This window comes from Triticum urartu, chromosome 6A, assembly GCF_056163025.1.
Source record: "Triticum urartu cultivar PI428250 chromosome 6A, HENAU_Tu73, whole genome shotgun sequence".
NCBI classification, from domain to species: domain Eukaryota; kingdom Viridiplantae; phylum Streptophyta; class Magnoliopsida; order Poales; family Poaceae; genus Triticum; species Triticum urartu.
In genome coordinates, this window is record NC_141878.1 from 14,369,506 (window position 1) to 14,390,186 (window position 20,681).

General features: G+C 46.2%; 1 protein-coding gene across 1 annotated transcript; it reads right to left on the reverse strand.

Moving 5' to 3' along the window:
* Positions 1 to 270: 270 nt before the first annotated feature.
* LOC125513466 (outer envelope protein 61-like) lies at positions 271 to 16,720 on the reverse strand. Its single transcript, XM_087527961.1, has 2 exons — positions 16,136 to 16,720; positions 271 to 981 (listed from the first exon to the last, which is right to left on the reverse strand). Exons 1-2 carry the CDS (start codon positions 16,718 to 16,720, stop codon positions 271 to 273), a joined length of 1,296 nt encoding a protein of 431 aa, XP_087384087.1.
* Between the last annotated feature and the right edge of the window lie 3,961 nt (positions 16,721 to 20,681).

Below are 20,681 nucleotides of genomic sequence, written 5' to 3' on the forward strand. Positions count from 1 at the left end.
TAGCGGTCAGCCTATATATACCTCAAGGTAAAAGAACCTTGTCCAATTACTTCTAATATATACAATATATAAATACATATGACAAAAGAACAAACAAGGCTAAGTATTCATTCCCAATTTCTAGGATACACGGTGTGGTCGGCATCAGAGGGATATCTAGGACAAAACATATAGATGAATGAAAGTGGTGGGGTTGCCAGAACTACCTATGATGTCAAGTATAACCCATCTCTAAATCTTACAATATTTCACAAATTTAGATGTGAAATTTCACTTGTATTTATTTGTTTTGGCGAAAAGCCATGTAGTTAATTGACTACACACCCATAACGTGGATTTGACACTGAATCTAAGCCGCAGGAGGATCATGGACAAGATCAGCATGACAATGGCAATGACCAAGCCCTTCCTGGCTAGGAGCCAGTTCTTTGTCTTGTTTGCTACTTCTACTCCTCGCTGTGCTCTGGCCGTCCATCTCATCATTCTGTCTAGACCTTCTGGAGATAATGAAGACATAGCTTGTTGCGCTTTGGCAGCATCCTCCTTGGAGAGCTTCATGCCGAACTTCTGACTCAAGTCTGCCATCACATCAGGACTCATGTTCTCCATCATGGACACAAACATCTGCCGCATAGCCGGGTCTTCCAAGGATTTTCTCATGGCTTCTTGCATATCAACTATAGAAGGTAGGGAACTTGTGGATGGGGACTGGTCCATTTTTTGGTTGTTTACTACTATTTCATCATGGTTGTCCGCAACATTTTGCAAAGACGGAGGTTGGAAGGTTGGAAGTTCTTCTACAATCTCTTCAATAACAACTCCTTTTGGAAGTTCTTCTACAACCTCTTCAATAACAAATCCTTTTGGCAGATTTCGTTCAGCTGCAAGTTCTCCCTCTGTCTCTCTAAGGACCTCAGCAATGGTTTCATCTTCTGGAGAGATTTCATGGGCTTTACTCAAGTCAGCGACGGCAGCTTGAAGTGAAGGAAATATGAGCAAATTACTACGAGATTTAATCCGAATAAACAGAATATAAATCATGATCACAGCAGCAGAGATTAAACTAATCATGCGAACTAGCATAGCAGATGAACATATCACATCTAGGGCACATACTAGAAACATGAATTCTACCACGATCTTGAACAGGAAAGATAGAATCACATACGGTGCAGCGGGTGCAGCACCGCCAGCGTTGATGTTGTCGCCCATGTCGTCGAGGATGAGGTTGCCGAGGTCGGGGAAGAAGTCGTCGTTCGCGAAGTCGTCGCTGCCAGCAGTCGCGCGAGTGCGCTCCCCAAAAACCTGATCGCCCCTCTCCCGTACAGGATCACGAGAGGCGGGGTTCCGGAGGCCTGCTGTCCCTTCTCGCGGTGCACGCCGGAAGGAGGGATGGAGAAGACTAGCTTGGCGGCGCAATGATCTGGAACGGTGATGAGAAACCATACGAAGCGGCGGCTAGGGTAGACGTCTGCCCTGACTATATATTGCGGGCCGGGTAGGTCGTGGGAGTAAACCCCACGTCCGAGTCATCACGATCCAAAAGAATCGGAAACGGTTCAGTAATTAACGCGTCCGTTAATTATTAATTAATGACTCATTGATTTTCCCATGCAGCAAAAATATAGACAACGTGCATAGCTCTGTCCTCGGCTCGGCTCAATCCCGCAACCCGCGGCGCGTCGCGTCGTGACGAGGCGTGGCGTGGCGAGGAGGAGGAGCGCGCGTGTAGGTCTCCTCTTCTCATGCTCATACAAGTGGTAGAAGAGCTCACCTTATAAAGAGATGCAACTCTCTCTCAACTTCCAATGTGGGACTAAACTTTAGCCTCACTCACCCCACTCACATGTGTGCATGAATGGGCCAAGAGAATTTCAGAATTTTAGTTGGGCTTTGGGCCAAAGGCCTACTAGCAAAATTCCAACAATCCCCCACAAAGTCTCATTGGCACATCTCATCATTTAGTTCCAAACCATTGTTTTATATATCAGTGCTTAGTGGAGACTGTGAAGTTGAACTTCCACTTAGAAATTTATGCTACAGTAGATCACAACTTGAATAGTGGACTATGCCTTGAACTACAAGTTTTCTGTGAAACTAGTTTCACACAAATTCTTGACCGATACTGGGCTGCCGCAAGGCTTCCCCGCGGGTGGAGCGTATACGTCATACTCCAGGGCCTTTCATGAATTTATTAGAGAACACCCAATTCTCACAGACTGCGACGTTGACAGTCAAATTCATATAGGTGTGTTCCTCAGAAGATATTCTGTAGGACAACATCTCTACTTACCCGAATAAGCCACTTGGAACACATTAAGATAATTATCAACCTGCCATGCAGATCAAGAGAGTATTACATCTTTACGGAGTGGGATAATTAATATAGGGATACTCTCCTCCCAGCTGACCAACAGCTTGTCTCCCACTTCTACTTCACGGGATCTCCGATCACATAGAGTGGGTTACCACTATGGACAACTCATGCGGTGGGTCTCAAACCCATCTCCATCGATGCATTATCTATCACATTACGTGATAGACCCTTTGTGAAGGGATCTGCCAAGTTTTTCGACGTTTGGATATAATCCAACGTAATAACTCCGGAGTTCCTCAATTTTCTGACAGATTTTAGTCTCCTCTTCACATGCCTTGAGGACTTCATATTGTCCTTAGAACTGTTTATCTTGACGATCACAGTTTGATTATCACAGTTCATCAGGATAGGGGGTATTGGTTTTTCAACCATAGGTAAGTCCATCAAGAGTTCACGAAGCCACTCTGCTTCAACAGTGGCAGTGTCTAATGCTGTGAGTTCTGCTTCCATAGTTGACCTCGTTAAGATGGTCTGCTTGCAAGACTTCCAGGAAACGGCGCCACCACCAAGTGTAAAAACATAACCACTTGTGGCCTTAATCTCATCAGCATCAGATATCTAGTTTGAGTCACTATAACCCTCCAGTACCCTTGGATACCCGGTGTAGTGAATCCCATAGCTCGCTGTGCCTTTCAAATAGCGCATAACTCTCTCAAGCGCATGCCAATGATCATCTCCCGATTTTGACACAAAACGACTCAGCTTGCTCACAGCAAAAGAGATGTCAGGCCTCGTGGCACTCGCCAAATACATAAGCGACCCAATAATCTGAGAATACCTTAGTTGATCTCTAGCAATCCGTCGATTCTTTCGAAGCAACACACTAGCATCATATGGAGTTGGAGAAGGCGTGCAGTCGCTATACCCAAAATGACTCAAGACCTTTTCCACATAATGAGACTGAAGCAGTGTGATCCCACCATTCTCATCTCTCAACAGCTTGATGTTTAAGATAACATCAGCTACTCCTAGATCCTTCATCTCAAAACAGCGAGATAAGAAATCCTTAACCTCCTTGATTGAATCAAGTTTGGTTCCAAAGATCAATATGTCATCGACATACAGACAAAGAATAACTCCTTCGCCCCCACCATAGCGATAGTACACGCACTTGTCACCATCGTTTACTACAAAGCCGGCAGCAGTTAATGTTCTTTCGAACTTCTCATGCCACTCCTTAGGAGCTTGTTTAAGGCCATATAAAGACTTTAATAACTTGCACACCTTTCCTTCCTGACCAGGTACTACAAAACCATCTGGCTGATCCATGTAAATTTCCTCCTTCAACTCTCCATTAAGGAAAGCCGTCTTAACGTCCATTTGATGAACGAGAAGACCATGTGAGGCAGCCAGTGATAGTAGCACCCGAATTGTGGTCAGTCTAGCCACAGGTGAGTAAGTATCAAAGAAGTCTTCACCTTCTTTCTGGGTATAACCCTTGGCCACAAGCCGTGCGTTGTACTTTTCAATCGTACCATCAGGTCTAAGCTTCTTCTTGAACACCCACTTACATCCTACAGGTTTGCACCCATATGGACGGTCAGTGATCTCCCAGGTACCGTTAGCTAAGATGGAATCCATCTCGCTACGTACAGCTTCCTTCCAGTAGTCAGCATCAGGAGATGCATAGGCTTCTGAAATAGTCCTGGGTGTGTCATCCACGAGGTACACAATGAAATCATCACCAAAAGACTTTGCAGTCCTCTGTCTCTTACTCCTCACAGGAGTTCCATTGTTACCCTCAACAGGATTCTCAACGTGTTCCATCGCAATGGTGGGTTCAGGAATTACAGTGAATTCCTCACTAGATGGAGTAGGTATCTCCTGATTTGATGAACTCGACATATCCTTCATAGGAAATATGTCCTCAAAGAAATTCGCATCATTTGATTCCATAATCGTACCAACATGCATGTCGGATACCTCAGATTTTATTATCAAAAATCTATAGCCGATGCTATGAAAAGCATAGCCCAGAAGAACACAATCCACGGTTTTTGGTCCAAGCTTGCGCTTCTTGGGAATTGGTATATTGACTTTCGCCAAACAACCCCAAGTATGTAGGTAAGAGAGTTTCAACCTTTTCCTTTCCCATTGCTCAAATGGAGTCATGGTCTTATGCTTTGTGGGAACTCGGTTTAGGACATGACACGCAGTCATTAGCGCCTCCCCCCACCATTCCTTGGATAGACCCGAAGTGTCTAACATGGTGTTAACCATATCAGTTAGAGTTCGGTTCTTTCTTTCAGCTACCCCATTTGACTGGGGTGAGTAGGGAGGCGTCCTCTCATGGATTATACCATGTTCCGCACAAAACAGATCAAATTCATTGGAAAAATACTCTCCACCACGATCGGACCTAAGCCGTTTAATTTTCCGATCAAGTTGGTTCTCTGCCTCAGCTTTATAGTTTTTAAAGAAAGTCAAAGCCTCATCTTTTGATTTCAGAAGATACACATAACAATATCTAGTGGAGTCATCAATCAACGTCATGAAGTATCTCTTTCCACCTTTTGTCATCACGCCATTCATCTCACAAAGATCAGAATGTATAAGCTCTAGTGGCGCCAAGTCTCTTGCCTCTGCAGTCTTATGGGACTTGCGAGGTTGCTTAGCTTGCACACATACTTGGCACTTGGAGCCTTTGACAGTAGAGATTTTCGGAATTAAATTCATATTGGCTAACCGCGTCATGCAACCAAAGTTAATATGACAGAGTCGTGAATGCCAAATATCAGACTCATTATTGTGGCAAACATTATTAATAACTTTGGTGCAAATATCTGACAAAGATAGGCGGAACAAGCCTCCGCACTCATAGCCTTTTCCAACAAATTGTCCACACTTAGAAATTACAACTTTATTGGATTCGAAAACCAACTTAAAACCATCTCGACATAAACGGGAACCGCTAACGAGATTTTTATTAATGGACGGCACATGATGAACGTTCTTCAGACGCACAGTCTTCCCCGAAGTAAACTTCAGATCGACCATACCAACACCTCGAACGATGGCATGTGACCCGTTCCCCATCAGCACGGGTGAAGTCCCTGTTGCCTGGTAAGAAGAAAACATGGAGGCGTCAGCACAAACATGTACATTGGCACCGGTGTCAATTAACCAATCAGGGGATTGAAATACTGAAAGGATGGTAGGAAAAATACCGTACCCTGATTCCTTCATATCAGTATCACCGATGACAACATTAGCGGACTTGCCGCTCTTCTCATGTTCGCGCTCCTCAAAGCGGTTAGGACACTTTGGAGCCCAGTGATTAGGATCACCGCAGACATGGCAAAGTCCCTTCCCCTTCTTATGAGAATTCTTCTTGAAGTTGGTAGAATGTGATGGCTTGTTCTTTGTATCAAACTTGCCTTTGCCCTGAGTTTTGTTCTTATTGTTTTTGTACTTGTTGGGCTGGGAGTTCTTCTTCTGTACCATGTGGGCACTAGAACCTCCCTCAGCAACTCGAGCACGTGTGTCCTTTGCTCTCGCCTTCTCTTCAACATCAAGAGTACCAATGAGATCCGCAACGGAAAACTCCTGTCTCTTGTGTTTCAGGGAAGTAGCAAAATTGTTCCACGAAGGTGGAAGCTTGGCAATGATGCCTCCGGCAACAAATTTGTCCGGTAACACACACTTGAAGTACTCAAGTTCTTTTGCGAGCGACTGTATCTCATGAGCCTGCTGTACAACAGGGCGCTCATCAGTCATCTTGTAGTCATAGAATTGCTCCATGACGTACAACTCGCTGCCGGCGTCCGAGGCACCAAACTTGGCCTCAAGCGCAGCCCACATGTCCTTGCCGTTGTCAAACGACATATACGAATCCACAATGGAGTCATCAAGAACACTCAGAAGAGCGCCTTTAAAGAGGGTATCGATCTTCTCAAAAGCTTCCAGCTGTGCTGGATTAAGATCGCCCTCAGGCTTGCCCATGGTGGCATCATAGCAGCCCATGGTCTGAAACCAGTAGACTGCTCTCGTGTGCCACCTCTTATATTGCGCCCCCTTAAAGGCAGGCGGTTTCAGATGCGCAGCAAAACCACTCGGAGTAAATTGCCTATATTCAGGTTTTTGGATTGAAGGAAATATGAGCAAATTACTACGAGATTTAATCCGAATAAACAGAATATAAATCATGACCACAGCAGCAGAGATTAAACTAATCATGTGAACTAGCATAGCAGATGAACATATCACATCTAGGGCACATACTAGAAACATGAATTCTACCACGATCTCGAACAGGAAGGATAGAATCACATACGGTGCAGCGGGTGCAGCACCGCCAGCGTTGATGTTGTCGCCCATGTCGTCGAGGATGAGGTTGCCGAGGTCGGGGAAGAAGTCGTCGTTCGCGAAGTCGTCGCTGCCAGCAGTCACGCGAGTGCGCTCCCCAAAAACCTGATCGCCCCTCTCCCGTACAGGATCACGAGAGGCGGGGTTTCGGAGGCCTGCTGTCCCTTCTCGCAGTGCATGCCGGAAGGAGGGATGGAGAAGACTAGCTTGGCGGCGCAATGATCTGGAACTGTGATGAGAAACCATACGAAGCGGCGGCTAGGGTAGACGTCTGCCCTGACTATATATTGCGGGCCGGGTAGGTCGTGGGAGTAAACCCCACGTCCGAGTCGTCACGATCCAAAAGAATCGGAAACGGTTCAGTAATTAACGCATCCGTTAATTATTAATTAATGACTCATTGATTTTCCCATGCAGCAAAAATATAGACAACGTGCATAGCTCTGTCCTCGGCTCGGCTCAATCCCGCAACCCGCGTCGCGTCGTGACGAGGCGTGGCGTGGCGAGGCGAGCGAGGAGGAGGAGCGCGCGTGTAGGTCTCCTCTTCTCATGCTCATACAAGTGGTAGAAGAGCTCACCTTATAAAGAGGTGCAACTCTCTCTCAACTTCCAATGTGGGACTAAACTTTAGCCTCACTCACTCCACTCACATGTGTGCATGAATGGGCCAAGAGAATTTCAGAATTTTAGTTGGGCTTTGGGCCAAAGTGTTGGGTTTCGTAGTAATTTCAAAATTTTCCTACGCACACGCAAGATCATGTGATGCATAGCAACGAGAGGGGAGAGTGTTGTCTACGTACCCAACGCAGACCGACTGCGGAAGCGCTGACACGACGTAGAGGAAGTAGTCGTACGTCTTCACGATCCAACCGATCAAGCGCCGAAAGTACGGCACCTCCGAGTTCGAGCACACGTTCAGCTCGATGACGATCCCCGGACTCCGATCCAGCAAAGTGTCGGGGAAGAGTTCCGTCAGCACGACGGCGTGGTGACGATCTTGATGTACTACAGCAGCAGGGCTTCACCTAAACTCCGCTACAGTATTATCGAGGAATATGGTGGCTGGGGCACCGCACACGGCTAAGGAATAGATCACGTGGATCAACTTGTGTGTTTCTGGGGTGCCTCTGCCTCAGTATATAAAGGAGCCAAGGGGGAGGGGGGCGCCGGCCTAGGAGGAGGGCGCAGGAGGAGTCCTACTCCTTCCGGGAGTAGGACTCCCCCCCAATCCTAGTTGGACTAGGATTCCCCGGGGGGGGAAGAGGGAGAGGGGGCCCGGCCACCTTCTCCTAGTCCTAATAGGACTAGGGGAGGGGGGAGGTGCGCAGCCACCTTGGGCTGCCCCTTTCTCCTTTCCACTAAAGCCCATTAAGGCCCATATGGCTCCCGGGGGGTTCCGGTAACCTCCCGGTACTCCGGTAAAATCCCGATTTCACCCAGAACACTTCCGATATCCAAACATAGTCTTCCAATATATCAATCTTTACGTCTCGACCATTTCGAGACTCCTCGTCATGTCCATGATCACATCCGGGACTCCGAACAACCTTCGGTACATCAAAAGGCATAAACTCATAATATAACTGTCATCGTAACCTTAAGCGTGCGGACCCTACGGGTTCGAGAACAATGTAGACATGACCGAGACACGTCTCCGGTCAATAACCAATAGCGGGACCTGGATGCCCATATTGGCTCCTACATATTCTACGAAGATCTTTATCGGTCAGACCGCATAACAACATACGTTGTTCCCTTTGTCATCGGTATGTTACTTGCCCGAGATTCGATCGTCGGTATCCAATACCTAGTCCAATCTCGTTACCGGCAAGTCTCTTTACTCGTTCCGTAATACATCATCTCACAACTACCATATTAGTTGTAATGCTTGCAAGGCTTATGTGATGTGCATTAACGAGAGGGCCCAGAGATACCTCTCCGACAATCAGAGTGACAAAACCTAATCTCGAAATACGCCAACCCAACATGTACCATTGGAGACACCTGTAGTACTCCTTTATAATCACCCAGTTACGTTGTGACGTTTGGTAGTACCCAAAGTGTTCCTCCGGTAAACGGGAGTTGCATAATCTCATAGTTATAGGAACATGTATAAGTCATGAAGAAAGCAATAGCAACATACTAAACGATCGGGTGCTAAGCTAATGGAATGGGTCATGTCAATCAGATCATTCAACTAATGATGTGACCTCGTTAATCAAATAACAACTCATTGTTCATGGTTAGGAAACATAACCATCTTTGATTAACGAGCTAGTCAAGTAGAGGCATACTAGTGACACTTTGTTTGTCTATGTATTCACACATGTATTATGTTTCCGGTTAATACAATTCTAGCATGAATAATAAACATTTATCATGATTATAAGGAAATAAATAATAACTTTATTATTGCCTCTAGGGCATATTTCCTTCAGTCTCCCACTTGCACTAGAGTCAATAATCTAGATTACACCGTAATGACTTTAACATCCATGGAGCCTTGGTGCTGATCATGTTTTGCTCGTGGAAGATGCTTAGTCAACAGGTCTGCAACATTCAGATCCGTATGTATCTTGCAAATCTCTATGTCTCCCACCTGGACTAGATCCCGGATGGAGTTGAAGCGTCTCTTGATGTGTTTGGTCCTTTTGTGAAATCTGGATTCCTTTGCCAAGGCAATTGCACCAGTATTATCACAAAAGATTTTCATTGGACCCGATGCATCAGGTATGACACCTAGATCGGATATGAACTCCTTCATCCAGACTCCTTCGTTCGCTGCTTTCGAAGCAGCTATGTACTCCGCTTCACATGTAGATCCTGCTACGACGCTTTGTTTAGAACTGCACCAACTTACAGCTCCACCGTTTAATGTAAACACGTATCCGGTTTGCGATTTAGAATCGTCCGGATCAGTGTCAAAGCTTGCATCAACGTAACCTTTTACGGTGAGCTCTTTGTCACCTCCATATACGAGAAACATATCCTTAGTCCTTTTCAGGTATTTCAGGATGTTCTTGACCGCTGTCCAGTGATCCACTCCTGGATTACTTTGGTACCTCCCTGCTAAACTTATAGCAAGGCACACATCAGGTCTGGTACACAACATTGCATACGTGATAGATCCTATGGCTGATGCATAGGGAACATCTTTCATATTCTCTCTATCTTCTGCAGTGGTCGGGCATTGAGTCTTACTCAACTTCACACCTTGTAACCCAGGCAAGAACCCTTTCTTTGCTTGATCCATTTTGAACTTCTTCAAAATTTTGTCAAGGTATGTGCTTTGTGAAAGTCCAATTAAGCGTCTTGATCTATCTCTATAGATCTTAATGCCTAATATGTAAGCAGCTTCACCGAGGTCTTTCATTGAAAAACTTTTATTCAAGTATCCCTTTATGCTATCTAGAAATTCTATATCATTTCCAATCAGCAATATGTCATCCACATATAATATCAGAAATGCTACAGAGCTCCCACTCACTTTCTTGTAAATACAGGCTTCTCCGAAAGTCTGTATAAAACCAAATGCTTTGATCACACTATCAAAGCATTTATTCCAACTCCGAGAGGCTTGCACCAGTCCATAAATGGATCGCTGGAGCTTGCACACTTTGTTAGCTCCCTTTGGATCGACAAAACCTTCCGGTTGTATCATATACAACTCTTCTTCCAGAAATCCATTCAGGAATGCAGTTTTGACATCCATCTGCCAAATTTCATAATCATAAAATGCGGCAATTGCTAACATGATTCGGGCAGACTTAAGCATCGCTACGGGTGAGAAGGTCTCATCGTAGTCAACCCCTTGAACTTGTCGAAAACCTTTTGCGACAAGTCGAGCTTTGTAGACAGTAACATTACCATCAGCGTCAGTCTTCTTCTTGAAGATCCATTTATTCTCAATTGCTTGCCGATCATCGGGCAAGTCAACCAAAGTCCATACTTTGTTCTCATACATGGATCCCATCTCAGATTTCATGGCTTCAAGCCACTTTGCGGAAGCTGGGCTCACCATCGCTTCTTCATAGTTCGTAGGTTCATCATGATCTAGTAGCATGACTTCCAGAACAGGATTACCGTACCACTCTGGTGCGGATCTCGCTCTGGTTGATCTACGAGGTTCAGTAGTATCTTGTCCTGAAGTTTCATGATCATCATCATTAGCTTCCTCACTAATTGGTATAGGTGTCGCAGAAACAGTTTTCTGTGATGTGCTACTTTCCAATAAGGGAGCAGATACAGTTACCTCGTCAAGTTCTACTTTCCTCCCACTCACTTCTTTCGAGAGAAACTCCTTCTCTAGAAAGGATCCATTCTTAGCAACGAATGTCTTGCCTTCGGATCTGTGATAGAAGGTGTACCCAACAGTCTCCTTTGGGTATCCTATGAAGACACATTTCTCCGATTTGGGTTCGAGCTTATCAGGTTGAAGCTTTTTCACATAAGCATCGCAGCCCCAAACTTTAAGAAACGACAACTTTGGTTTCTTGCCAAACCATAGTTCATAAGGCGTCGTCTCAACGGATTTTGATGGTGCCCTATTTAATGTGAATGCGGCCGTCTCTAGAGCATAACCCCAAAACGATAGCGGTAAATCTGTAAGAGACATCATAGATCGCACCATATCTAGTAAAGTACGATTACGACGTTCGGACACACCATTACGCTGTGGTGTTCCGGGTGGCGTGAGTTGCGAAACTATTCCACAATTTTTCAAATGTACACCAAACTCGTAACTCAAATATTCTCCTCCACGATCAGATCGTAGAAACTTTATTTTCTTGTTACGATGATTTTCCACTTCTCTCTGAAATTCTTTGAACTTTTCAAATGTTTCAGACTTATGTTTTGATTAAGTAGATATAACCATATCTGCTTAAATCATCTGTGAAGGTGAGAAAATAACGATATCCGCCACGAGCCTCAATATTCATCGGACCACATACATCTGTATGTATGATTTCCAACAAATCTGTTGCTCTCTCCATAGTACCGGAGAACGGTGTTTTAGTCATCTTGCCCATGAGGCACGGTTCGCAAGTACCAAGTGATTCATAATCAAGTGGTTCCAAAAGTCCATCAGTATGGAGTTTCTTCATGCGCTTTATCCCGATATGACCTAAACGGCAGTGCCACAAATAAGTTGCACCATCATTATCAACTCTGCATCTTTTGGCTTCAACATTATGAATATGTGTATTACTACTATCGAGATTCAATAAGAATAGACCACTCTTCAAGGGTGCATGACCATAAAAGATATTACTCATATAAATAGAACAACCATTATTCTCTGATTTAAATGAATAACCGTCTCACATTAAACAAGATCCAGATATAATGTTCATGCTCAACGCTGGCACCAAATAACAATTATTTAGGTCTAATATTAATCCTGAAGGTAGATGTAGAGGTAGCGTGCCGACCGCGATCACATCGACTTTGGAACCGTTTCCCACGCGCATCGTCACCTCGTCCTTTGCCAGTGCCCGCTTATTCCGTAGTCCCTGTTTCGAGTTGCAAATATTAGCAACAGAACCAATATCAAATACCCAGGTGCTACTGCGAGCTCTAGTAAGGTACACATCAATAACATGTATATCACATATACCTTTGTTCACCTTGCCATCCTTCTTATCCGCCAAATACTTGGGGCAGTTCCGCTTCCAGTGACCAGTCTGCTTGCAGTAGAAGCACTCAGTTTCAGGCTTAGGTCCAGACTTGGGTTTCTTCTCCTGAGCAGCAACTTGCTTGCTGTTCTTCTTGAAGTTCCCCTTTTTCTTCCCTTTGCCCTTTTTCTTGAAACTAGTGGTCTTGTTAACCATCAACACTTGATGCTCCTTCTTGATTTCTACCTCCGCAGCTTTCAGCATTGCGAAGAGCTCGGGAATAGTCTTGTTCATCCCTTGCATATTATAGTTCATCACGAAGCTCTTGTAGCTTGGTGGCAGTGATTGGAGACTTCTGTCAATGACGCAATCATCTGGAACATTAACTCCCAATTGAATCAAGTGATTATTATACCCAGACATTTTGAGTATATGCTCACTGACAGAACTGTTCTCCTCCATCTTGCAGCTATAGAACTTATTGGAGACTTCATATCTCTCAATCCGGGCATTTGCTTGAAATATTAACTTCAACTCCTGGAACATCTCGTATGCTCCATGACGTTCAAAACGTCGTTGAAGTCCCGATTCTAAGCCGTAAAGCATGGCACACTGAACTATCGAGTAGTCATCAGCTTTGCTCTGCCAGACGTTCATAACATCTGGTGTTGCTCCAGCAGCAGGCCTGGCACCCAGCGGTGCTTCCAGGACGTAATTCTTCTGAGCAGCAATGAGGATAATCCTCAAGTTACGGACCCAGTCCGTGTAATTGCTACCATCATCTTTCAACTTTGCTTTCTCAAGGAACGCATTAAAATTCAACGGAACAACAGCACGATCCATCTATCTACAATCAACATAAACAAGCAACATACTATCAGGTATTAACTTCATGATAAATTTAAGTTCAATTAATCATATTACTTAAGAACTCCCACTTAGATAGACATCCCTCTAATCTTCTAAGTGATTACGTGATCCAAATCAACTAAACCATAACCGATCATCACGTGAGATGGAGTAGTTTTCAATGGTGAACATCGTTATGTTGATCATATCTACTATATGATTCACGCTCGACCTTTCGGTCTCCGTGTTCCGAGGCCATATCTGCATATGCTAGGCTCGTCAAGTTTAACCTGAGTATTCTGCGTGTGCAAAACTGGCTTGCACCCGCTGTAGATGGACGTAGAGCTTATCACACCCGATCATCACGTGGTGTCTGGGCACGATGAACTTTGGCAACGGTGCATACTCAGGGAGAACACATCTTGATAATTTAGTGAGAGATCATCTTATAATGCTACCGCCAATCAAAGCAAGATAAGATGCATAAAAAAGATAAACATCATATGCAATCAATATAAGTGATATGATATGGCCATCATCATCTTGTGCTTGTGATCTCCATCTCCGAAGCACCGTCATGATCACCATCGTCACCGGCGCGACACCTTGATCTCCATCGTAGCATCATTGTCGTCTCGCCAATCTTATGCTTCCACGACTATCACTACCGTTTAGTAATAAAGTAAAGCATTACATCGCGATTGCATTGCATACAATAAAGCGACAACCATATGGCTCCTGCCAGTTGCCGATAACTCGGTTACAAAACATGATCATCTCAATAAAAATCATGCCTTGACCATATCACATCACAACATGCCCTGCAAAAACAAGTTAGACGTCCTCTACTTTGTTGTTGCAAGTTTTACGTGGCTGCTACGGGCTTAAGCAAGAACCAATCTCACCTATGCATCAAAACCACAACGATAGTTTGTCAAATAGACTCCGTTTTAACCTTCGCAAGGACCGGGCGTAGCCATACTTGGTTCAACTAAAGTTGGAGAGACAGTCGCCCGCAAGCCATCTGTGTGCAAAGCACGTCGAGGGAACCGGTCTCGCGTAAGCGTACGCGTAAGGTTGGTCCAGGTCGTCTCGTCCAACAATGCCGCCGAACCAAAGTATGACATGCTGGTAGGCAGTATGACTTATATCGCCCACAACTCACTTGTGTTCTACTCGTGCATATAACATCAACATAAATAACCTAGGCTCGGATGCCACTGTTGGGTTTCGTAGTAATTTCAAAAATTTCCTACGCACACGCAAGATCATGTGATGCATAGCAACGAGAGGGGAGAGTGTTGTCTACGTACCCAATGCAGACCGACTGCGGAAGCGCTGACACGACGTAGAGGAAGTAGTCGTACGTCTTCACGATCCAACCGATCAAGCGCCGAAAGTACGGCACCTCCGAGTTCGAGCACACGTTCAGCTCGATGACGATCCCCGGACTCCGATCCAGCAAAGTGTCGGGGAAGAGTTCCGTCAGCACGATGGCGTGGTGACGATCTTGATGTACTACAGCAGCAGGGCTTCGCCTAAACTCCGCTACAGTATTATCGAGGAATATGGTGGCTGGGGCACCGCACACGGCTAAGGAATAGATCACGTGGATCAACTTTTGTGTTTCTGGGGTGCCTCTGCCTCATTATATAAAGGAGCCAAGGGGGAGGGGGGCGCCGGCCTAGGAGGAGGGCGCAGGAGGAGTCCTACTCCTTCCGGGAGTAGGACTCCCCCCCCAATCCTAGTTGGACTAGGATTCCCCGGGGGGGGGGGGGGGAGAGGGAGAGGGGGGCCGGCCACCTTCTCCTAGTCCTAATAGGACTAGGGGAGTGGGGAGGTGCGCAGCCACCTTGGGCTGCCCCTTTCTCCTTTCCACTAAAGCCCATTAAGGCCCATATGGCTCTCGGGGGGTTCCGGTAACCTCCCGGTACTCCGGTAAAATCCCGATTTCACCCGGAACACTTCCGATATCCAAACATAGGCTTCCAATATATCAATCTTTACGTCTCGACCATTTCGAGACTCCTCGTCATGTCCATGATCACATCCGGGACTCCGAACAACCTTCGGTACATCAAAAGGCATAAACTCATAATATAACTGTCATCGTAACCTTAAGCGTGCGGACCCTACGGGTTCGAGAACAATGTAGACATGACCGAGACACGTCTCCGGTCAATAACCAATAGCGGGACCTGGATGCCCATATTGGCTCCTACATATTCTACGAAGATCTTTATCGGTCAGACCGCATAACAACATACGTTGTTCCCTTTGTCATCAGTATGTTACTTGCCCGAGATTCGATCGTCGGTATCCAATACCTAGTTCAATCTCGTTACTGGCAAGTCTCTTTACTCGTTCCGTAATACATCATCTCACAACTACCATATTAGTTGTAATGCTTGCAAGGCTTATGTGATGTGCATTACCGAGAGGGCCCAGAGATACCTCTCCGACAATCGGAGTGACAAATCCTAATCTCGAAATACGCCAACCCAACATGTACCTTTGGAGACACCTGTAGAGCTCCTTTATAATCGCCCAGTTACGTTGTGACGTTTGGTAGTACCCAAAGTGTTCCTCCGGTAAACGGGAGTTGCATAATCTCATAGTTATAGGAACATGTATAAGTCATGAAGAAAGCAATAGCAACATACTAAACGATCGGGTGCTAAGCTAATGGAATGGGTCATGTCAATCAGATCATTCAACTAATGATGTGACCTCGTTAATCAAATAACAACTCATTGTTCATGGTTAGGAAACATAACCATCTTTGATTAACGAGCTAGTCAAGTAGAGGCATACTAGTGACACTTTGTTTGTCTATGTATTCACACATGTATTATGTTTCCGGTTAATACAATTCTAGCATGAATAATAAACATTTATCATGATTATAAGGAAATAAATAATAACTTTATTATTGCCTCTAGAGCATATTTCCTTCACAAAGGCCTACTAGCAAAATTCCAACATGAAGGTTCCCGAGTCCTCTGTACGCCTGACCCCTCCGGTAGTACGCCTTGACGACGTCATTGCTCGAATCATCACAACCTAGAAGAACCTCTGACCCTTCGTTTACGCACTCCTGAAACTTGCCCGATTTCAGGTAACAGGACATGAGATTAAGGCTGCACTGCACTCTTAATGTGTGTGCGGCTACCGACGGCACGCTCTTCAAGCTATCCTTGGCGAGCTCGTACTTGGCAGCAGCCTCGGTGTACCGCCCACGGCCGTGAAGCTCATTCCCCTGCTGCTTCAGTGTCTTGGCACCAGATACGGCGTGTGAGATCTGAGCGTCAGCTTGCGCCTTCATGGCGGCGAACTCCTCGGGCTTAGCCATGGCGAGCTTTCCAGCCATGGAAAGCATCTCCTCTGGGCTAGTTTGGTTCAGCTGCTGGGCGGCAAGTTTGAGGTCCTGAGGAGTCATGTTTCTCATGCTCTCGGATGCCAGCTTTACCAGGTCGGGGTTGGACGCGAGCTGCCGCTGCATCCTGGCCAGGTCGTCCGGGGACATGCGCCCCATCTGCTCCTCCGCCAGCCGCATCATCTCCGGGTTCATCATGGCTCCGCGCGCCGGCCGCCGATGGGATCGACGTCAAAATGATGCACCCGGAGCTCGCGGAGTTGGGAGTTAAATGAGCTCTCGCACGTCTGGCTTTGGGATTGGCTAGAACTCATCTAGCTGAGACATAACCACTAGTAGAAAACAGGGCATTGGTCCCGGTTCATGAGCCCAGGGGGCCGGCCGGGCCACGTGGGCCATTGGTCCCGGTTCGTCTGGACCTTTTGGTCCCGGTTGGTGGGATGAACCGGGAACAATGGGCCTCGCTCCTGGCCCACCACCATTGGTCCCGGTTGGTGGCTTGAACCGGGACCAAAGGCTCCCCTTTAGTCCCGGTTCATGCCACCAACCGGGACCAATGAGGTGCCTATATATACCCCCTCGCGCAAGAGCAGAGCACAGTGCTCCGTTTTTTTGGCCGAGGGGGAGAGGGCTTTGTGGTGCTCTAGCTCACCTCCTATGCACATGAGGTGTTCGATGGAATGCCCGAGCCACACTACTTAAGCTTTCTCCTCTCGGAGCTCGACCTCCAAGCTCCATTTTCCTCGAGATTTGTCTAGATTTAGCGGTCCGTCACGCCCCGTCCCCATCTTCACCGCCGTCGATCACCCGCGCCGATCTCATCACCGACACCACCGTGGTGAGCCTCTTGTTCTTATCTTCTTTCTGAAAGGAAAAATATTCTTACTTGTATGTTTAGATAGATACTTGTATCATTTTCTTACATTTATTATTGCATCTTATATAGTGCGATGGTTTTGGTATCCGCCCCCGTCGGCCCTCGTCCTGTCTATGATTCGGATGTGGTATGTATATTATCTTTATAACTATTGGTTCATTTATTGTTTATGAAAATTATGTTAGAAATATGCCCTAGAGGCAATAATAAATTGGTTATTATTATTATATTTCCTTGTTCATGATAATCGTTTATTATCCATGCTAGAATTGTATTGATAGGAAACTCAGATACATGTGTGGATACATAGACAACACCATGTCCCTAGTAAGCCTCTAGTTGACTAGCTCGTTGATCAATAGATGGTTACGGTTTCCTGACCATGGACATTGGATGTCGTTGATAACGGGATCACATCATTAGGAGAATGATGTGATGGACAAGACCCAATCCTAAGCCTAGCACAAGATCGTGTAGTTCGTATGCTAAAGCTTTTCTAATGTCAAGTATCATTTCCTTAGACCATGAGATTGTGCAACTCCCGGATACCGTAGGAGTGCTTTGGGTGTGCCAAACGTCACAACGTAACTGGGTGGCTATAAAGGTACACTACAGGTATCTCTGAAAGTGTCTGTTGGGTTGGCACGAATCGAGACTGGGATTTGTCACTCCGTGTAAACGGAGAGGTATCTCTGGGCCCACTCGGTAGGACATCATCATAATGTGCACAATGTGATCAAGGAGTTGATCACGGGATGATGTGTTACGGAACGAGTAAAGAGACTTGCTGGTAACAAGATTGAACAAGGTATGGGGATACCGACGATCGAATCTCGGGCAAGTGTCGTACCGATAGACAAAGGGAACTGTATACGGGATTGATTAAGTCCTTGACATCGTGGTTCATCCGATGAGATCATCGTGGAAAATGTGGGAGCCAACATGGGTATCCAGATCCCGCTGTTGGTTATTGACCGGAGAGTCATCTCGGTCATGTCTGCATGTCTCCCGAACCCGTAGGGTCTACACACTTAAGGTTCGGTGACGCTAGGGTTATAGAGATATTAGTATGCGGTAACCCGAAAGTTGTTTGGAGTCCCGGATGAGATCCCGGACGTCACGAGGAGTTCCGTAATGGTCTGGAGGTAAAGAAGTATATATAGGAAGTGCTGTTTCGGCCATCGGGACAAGTTTCGGGGTCACCGGTATTGTACCGGAACCACTGGAACGGTCCCGGGGGTCCACCGGGTGGGGCCACCTGCCCCGGGGGGCCACATGGGCTGTAGGGGGTGCGCCTTGGCCTATATGGGCCAAGGGCACCAGCCCCTAGAGGCCCATGCGCCAAAGGAACAAGAGGAGGGGAGAGTCCTAAAGGGGGAAGGCACCTCCGAGGTGCCTTGGGGAGGATGGACTCCTCCCCCCTTGGCCGCACCCTTCCTTGGAGGAAGGGGCAAGGCTGCGCCCTCCCCCTCTCCCTTGGCCCTATATATAGTGGGGGGAAGGGAGGGCAACCAAACCTAAGGCCTGGCGCCTCCCTCTCCCTCCCGTGACACATCTCCCTCCTCCCGCAGCGCTTAGCGAAGCCCTGTGGGAATCTCGCTACTTCCACCACCACGCCGTCGTGCTGTTGGATCTCCATCAACCTCTCCTCCCCCCTTGCTGGATCAAGAAGGAGGAGATGTCGCTGCTCCGTACGTGTGTTGAACGCGGAGGTGCCGTCCGTTCGGCGCTAGGATCATCGGTGATTTGGATCACGACGAGTACGACTCCATCAACCCTGTTCTCTTGAACGCTTCCGCGCGCGATCTACAAGGGTATGTAGATCCACTCCTCCCTCGTTGCTAGATGACTCCATAGATAGATCTTGGTGACACGTAGGAAAATTTTGAATTTATGCTACGTTCCCCTACAAATTATGCCGACCAACGTGACATAGATTTTATTTATCTAGGATGTATGTGAATCGGAAATGCCAACCGACCCTATTGTCGAGAGGTTAAATTTAGTTGAAGAATAAAACAATTTGTTGAAGGAAAAAATAAAAAAAATTGAGGAGGAGAAGATGATATTGGAGTTGCATGTTGCGGATGTCGTCGATGATCACAAGATCAAGATGGATGCAATGCGCTTGAAGATTAGAAAGATTAGAAAATATGCCATTCATACCGAGGCTTGGTATCATTATGCCGTTGGATAAATTGTTACCTTGGTTGCGATTATGATCGCATTTGTTTTCGCATTGAAATGTTTTACATAGTTTCAATGTATGGTTTAATTAATTAGATGCTCTGGAGAACTATATGTTGTTAGATGAGAACTATGTATGCACTTTGGTTTTAATGTGATGATGAACTTCTATTAATTTGGAAACTTAATTATATATAATGCACGCAGATGAACCGGCAATGGATGTACGGTGACAGACACACCCGCGAGTACATTAAGGGCGTGCATGAGTTTCTCGATGCGGCTGAGGCAAACAAGCAGAATGGTTTTATGTGTTGTCCATGCACTGAATGTGGGAATACAAGGTCTTACTCTAACCGGAAAATCCTTCACTCCCACTTGCTTTACAAGGGTTTCATGCCACACTATAATGTTTGGACGAGGCACGGAGAAATAGGGGTTATGATGGAAGACGGCGAAGAAGAAGAGTACGATGACAACTATGTGCCCCCTGAATACGGTGATGCTGCAACGGGGGGAGCTGGTGAAGATCAAGAGGAACCAGACGATGTGCCCAATGATGCTGCCACGGGTGAAGCTGCTGAAGATCAAGAGGAACCACACGATGTGCCCGATGATGATGATCTCCGCCGGGTCATTGTCGATGCAAGGACGCAATGCATTAGTCAAAAGGAGAAATTGAAGTTCGATCACATGTTAGAGGATCACAAAAAAGGGTTATACCCCAATTGCGAAGATGGCAACACAAAGCTCGGTACCGTACTGGAATTGCTGCAGTGGAAGGCAGAGAATGCTGTGGCTGACAAAGGATTTGAGAAGCTACTGAAAATATTGAAGAAGAAGCTTCCAAAGGATAACGAATTGCCCGACAGTACATACGCAGCAAAGAAGGTCGTATGCCCTCTAGGATTGGAGGTGGAGAAGATACATGCATGCCCTAATGACTGCATCCTCTATCGTGGTGCATACAAGGATCTGAACGCATGCCCGGTATGCGGTGCATTGCGGTATAAGATCAGACGAGATGACCCTGGTGATGTTGACGACGAGCCCCCCAGGGAGAGGGTTCCTGCGAAGGTGATGTGGTATGCTCTT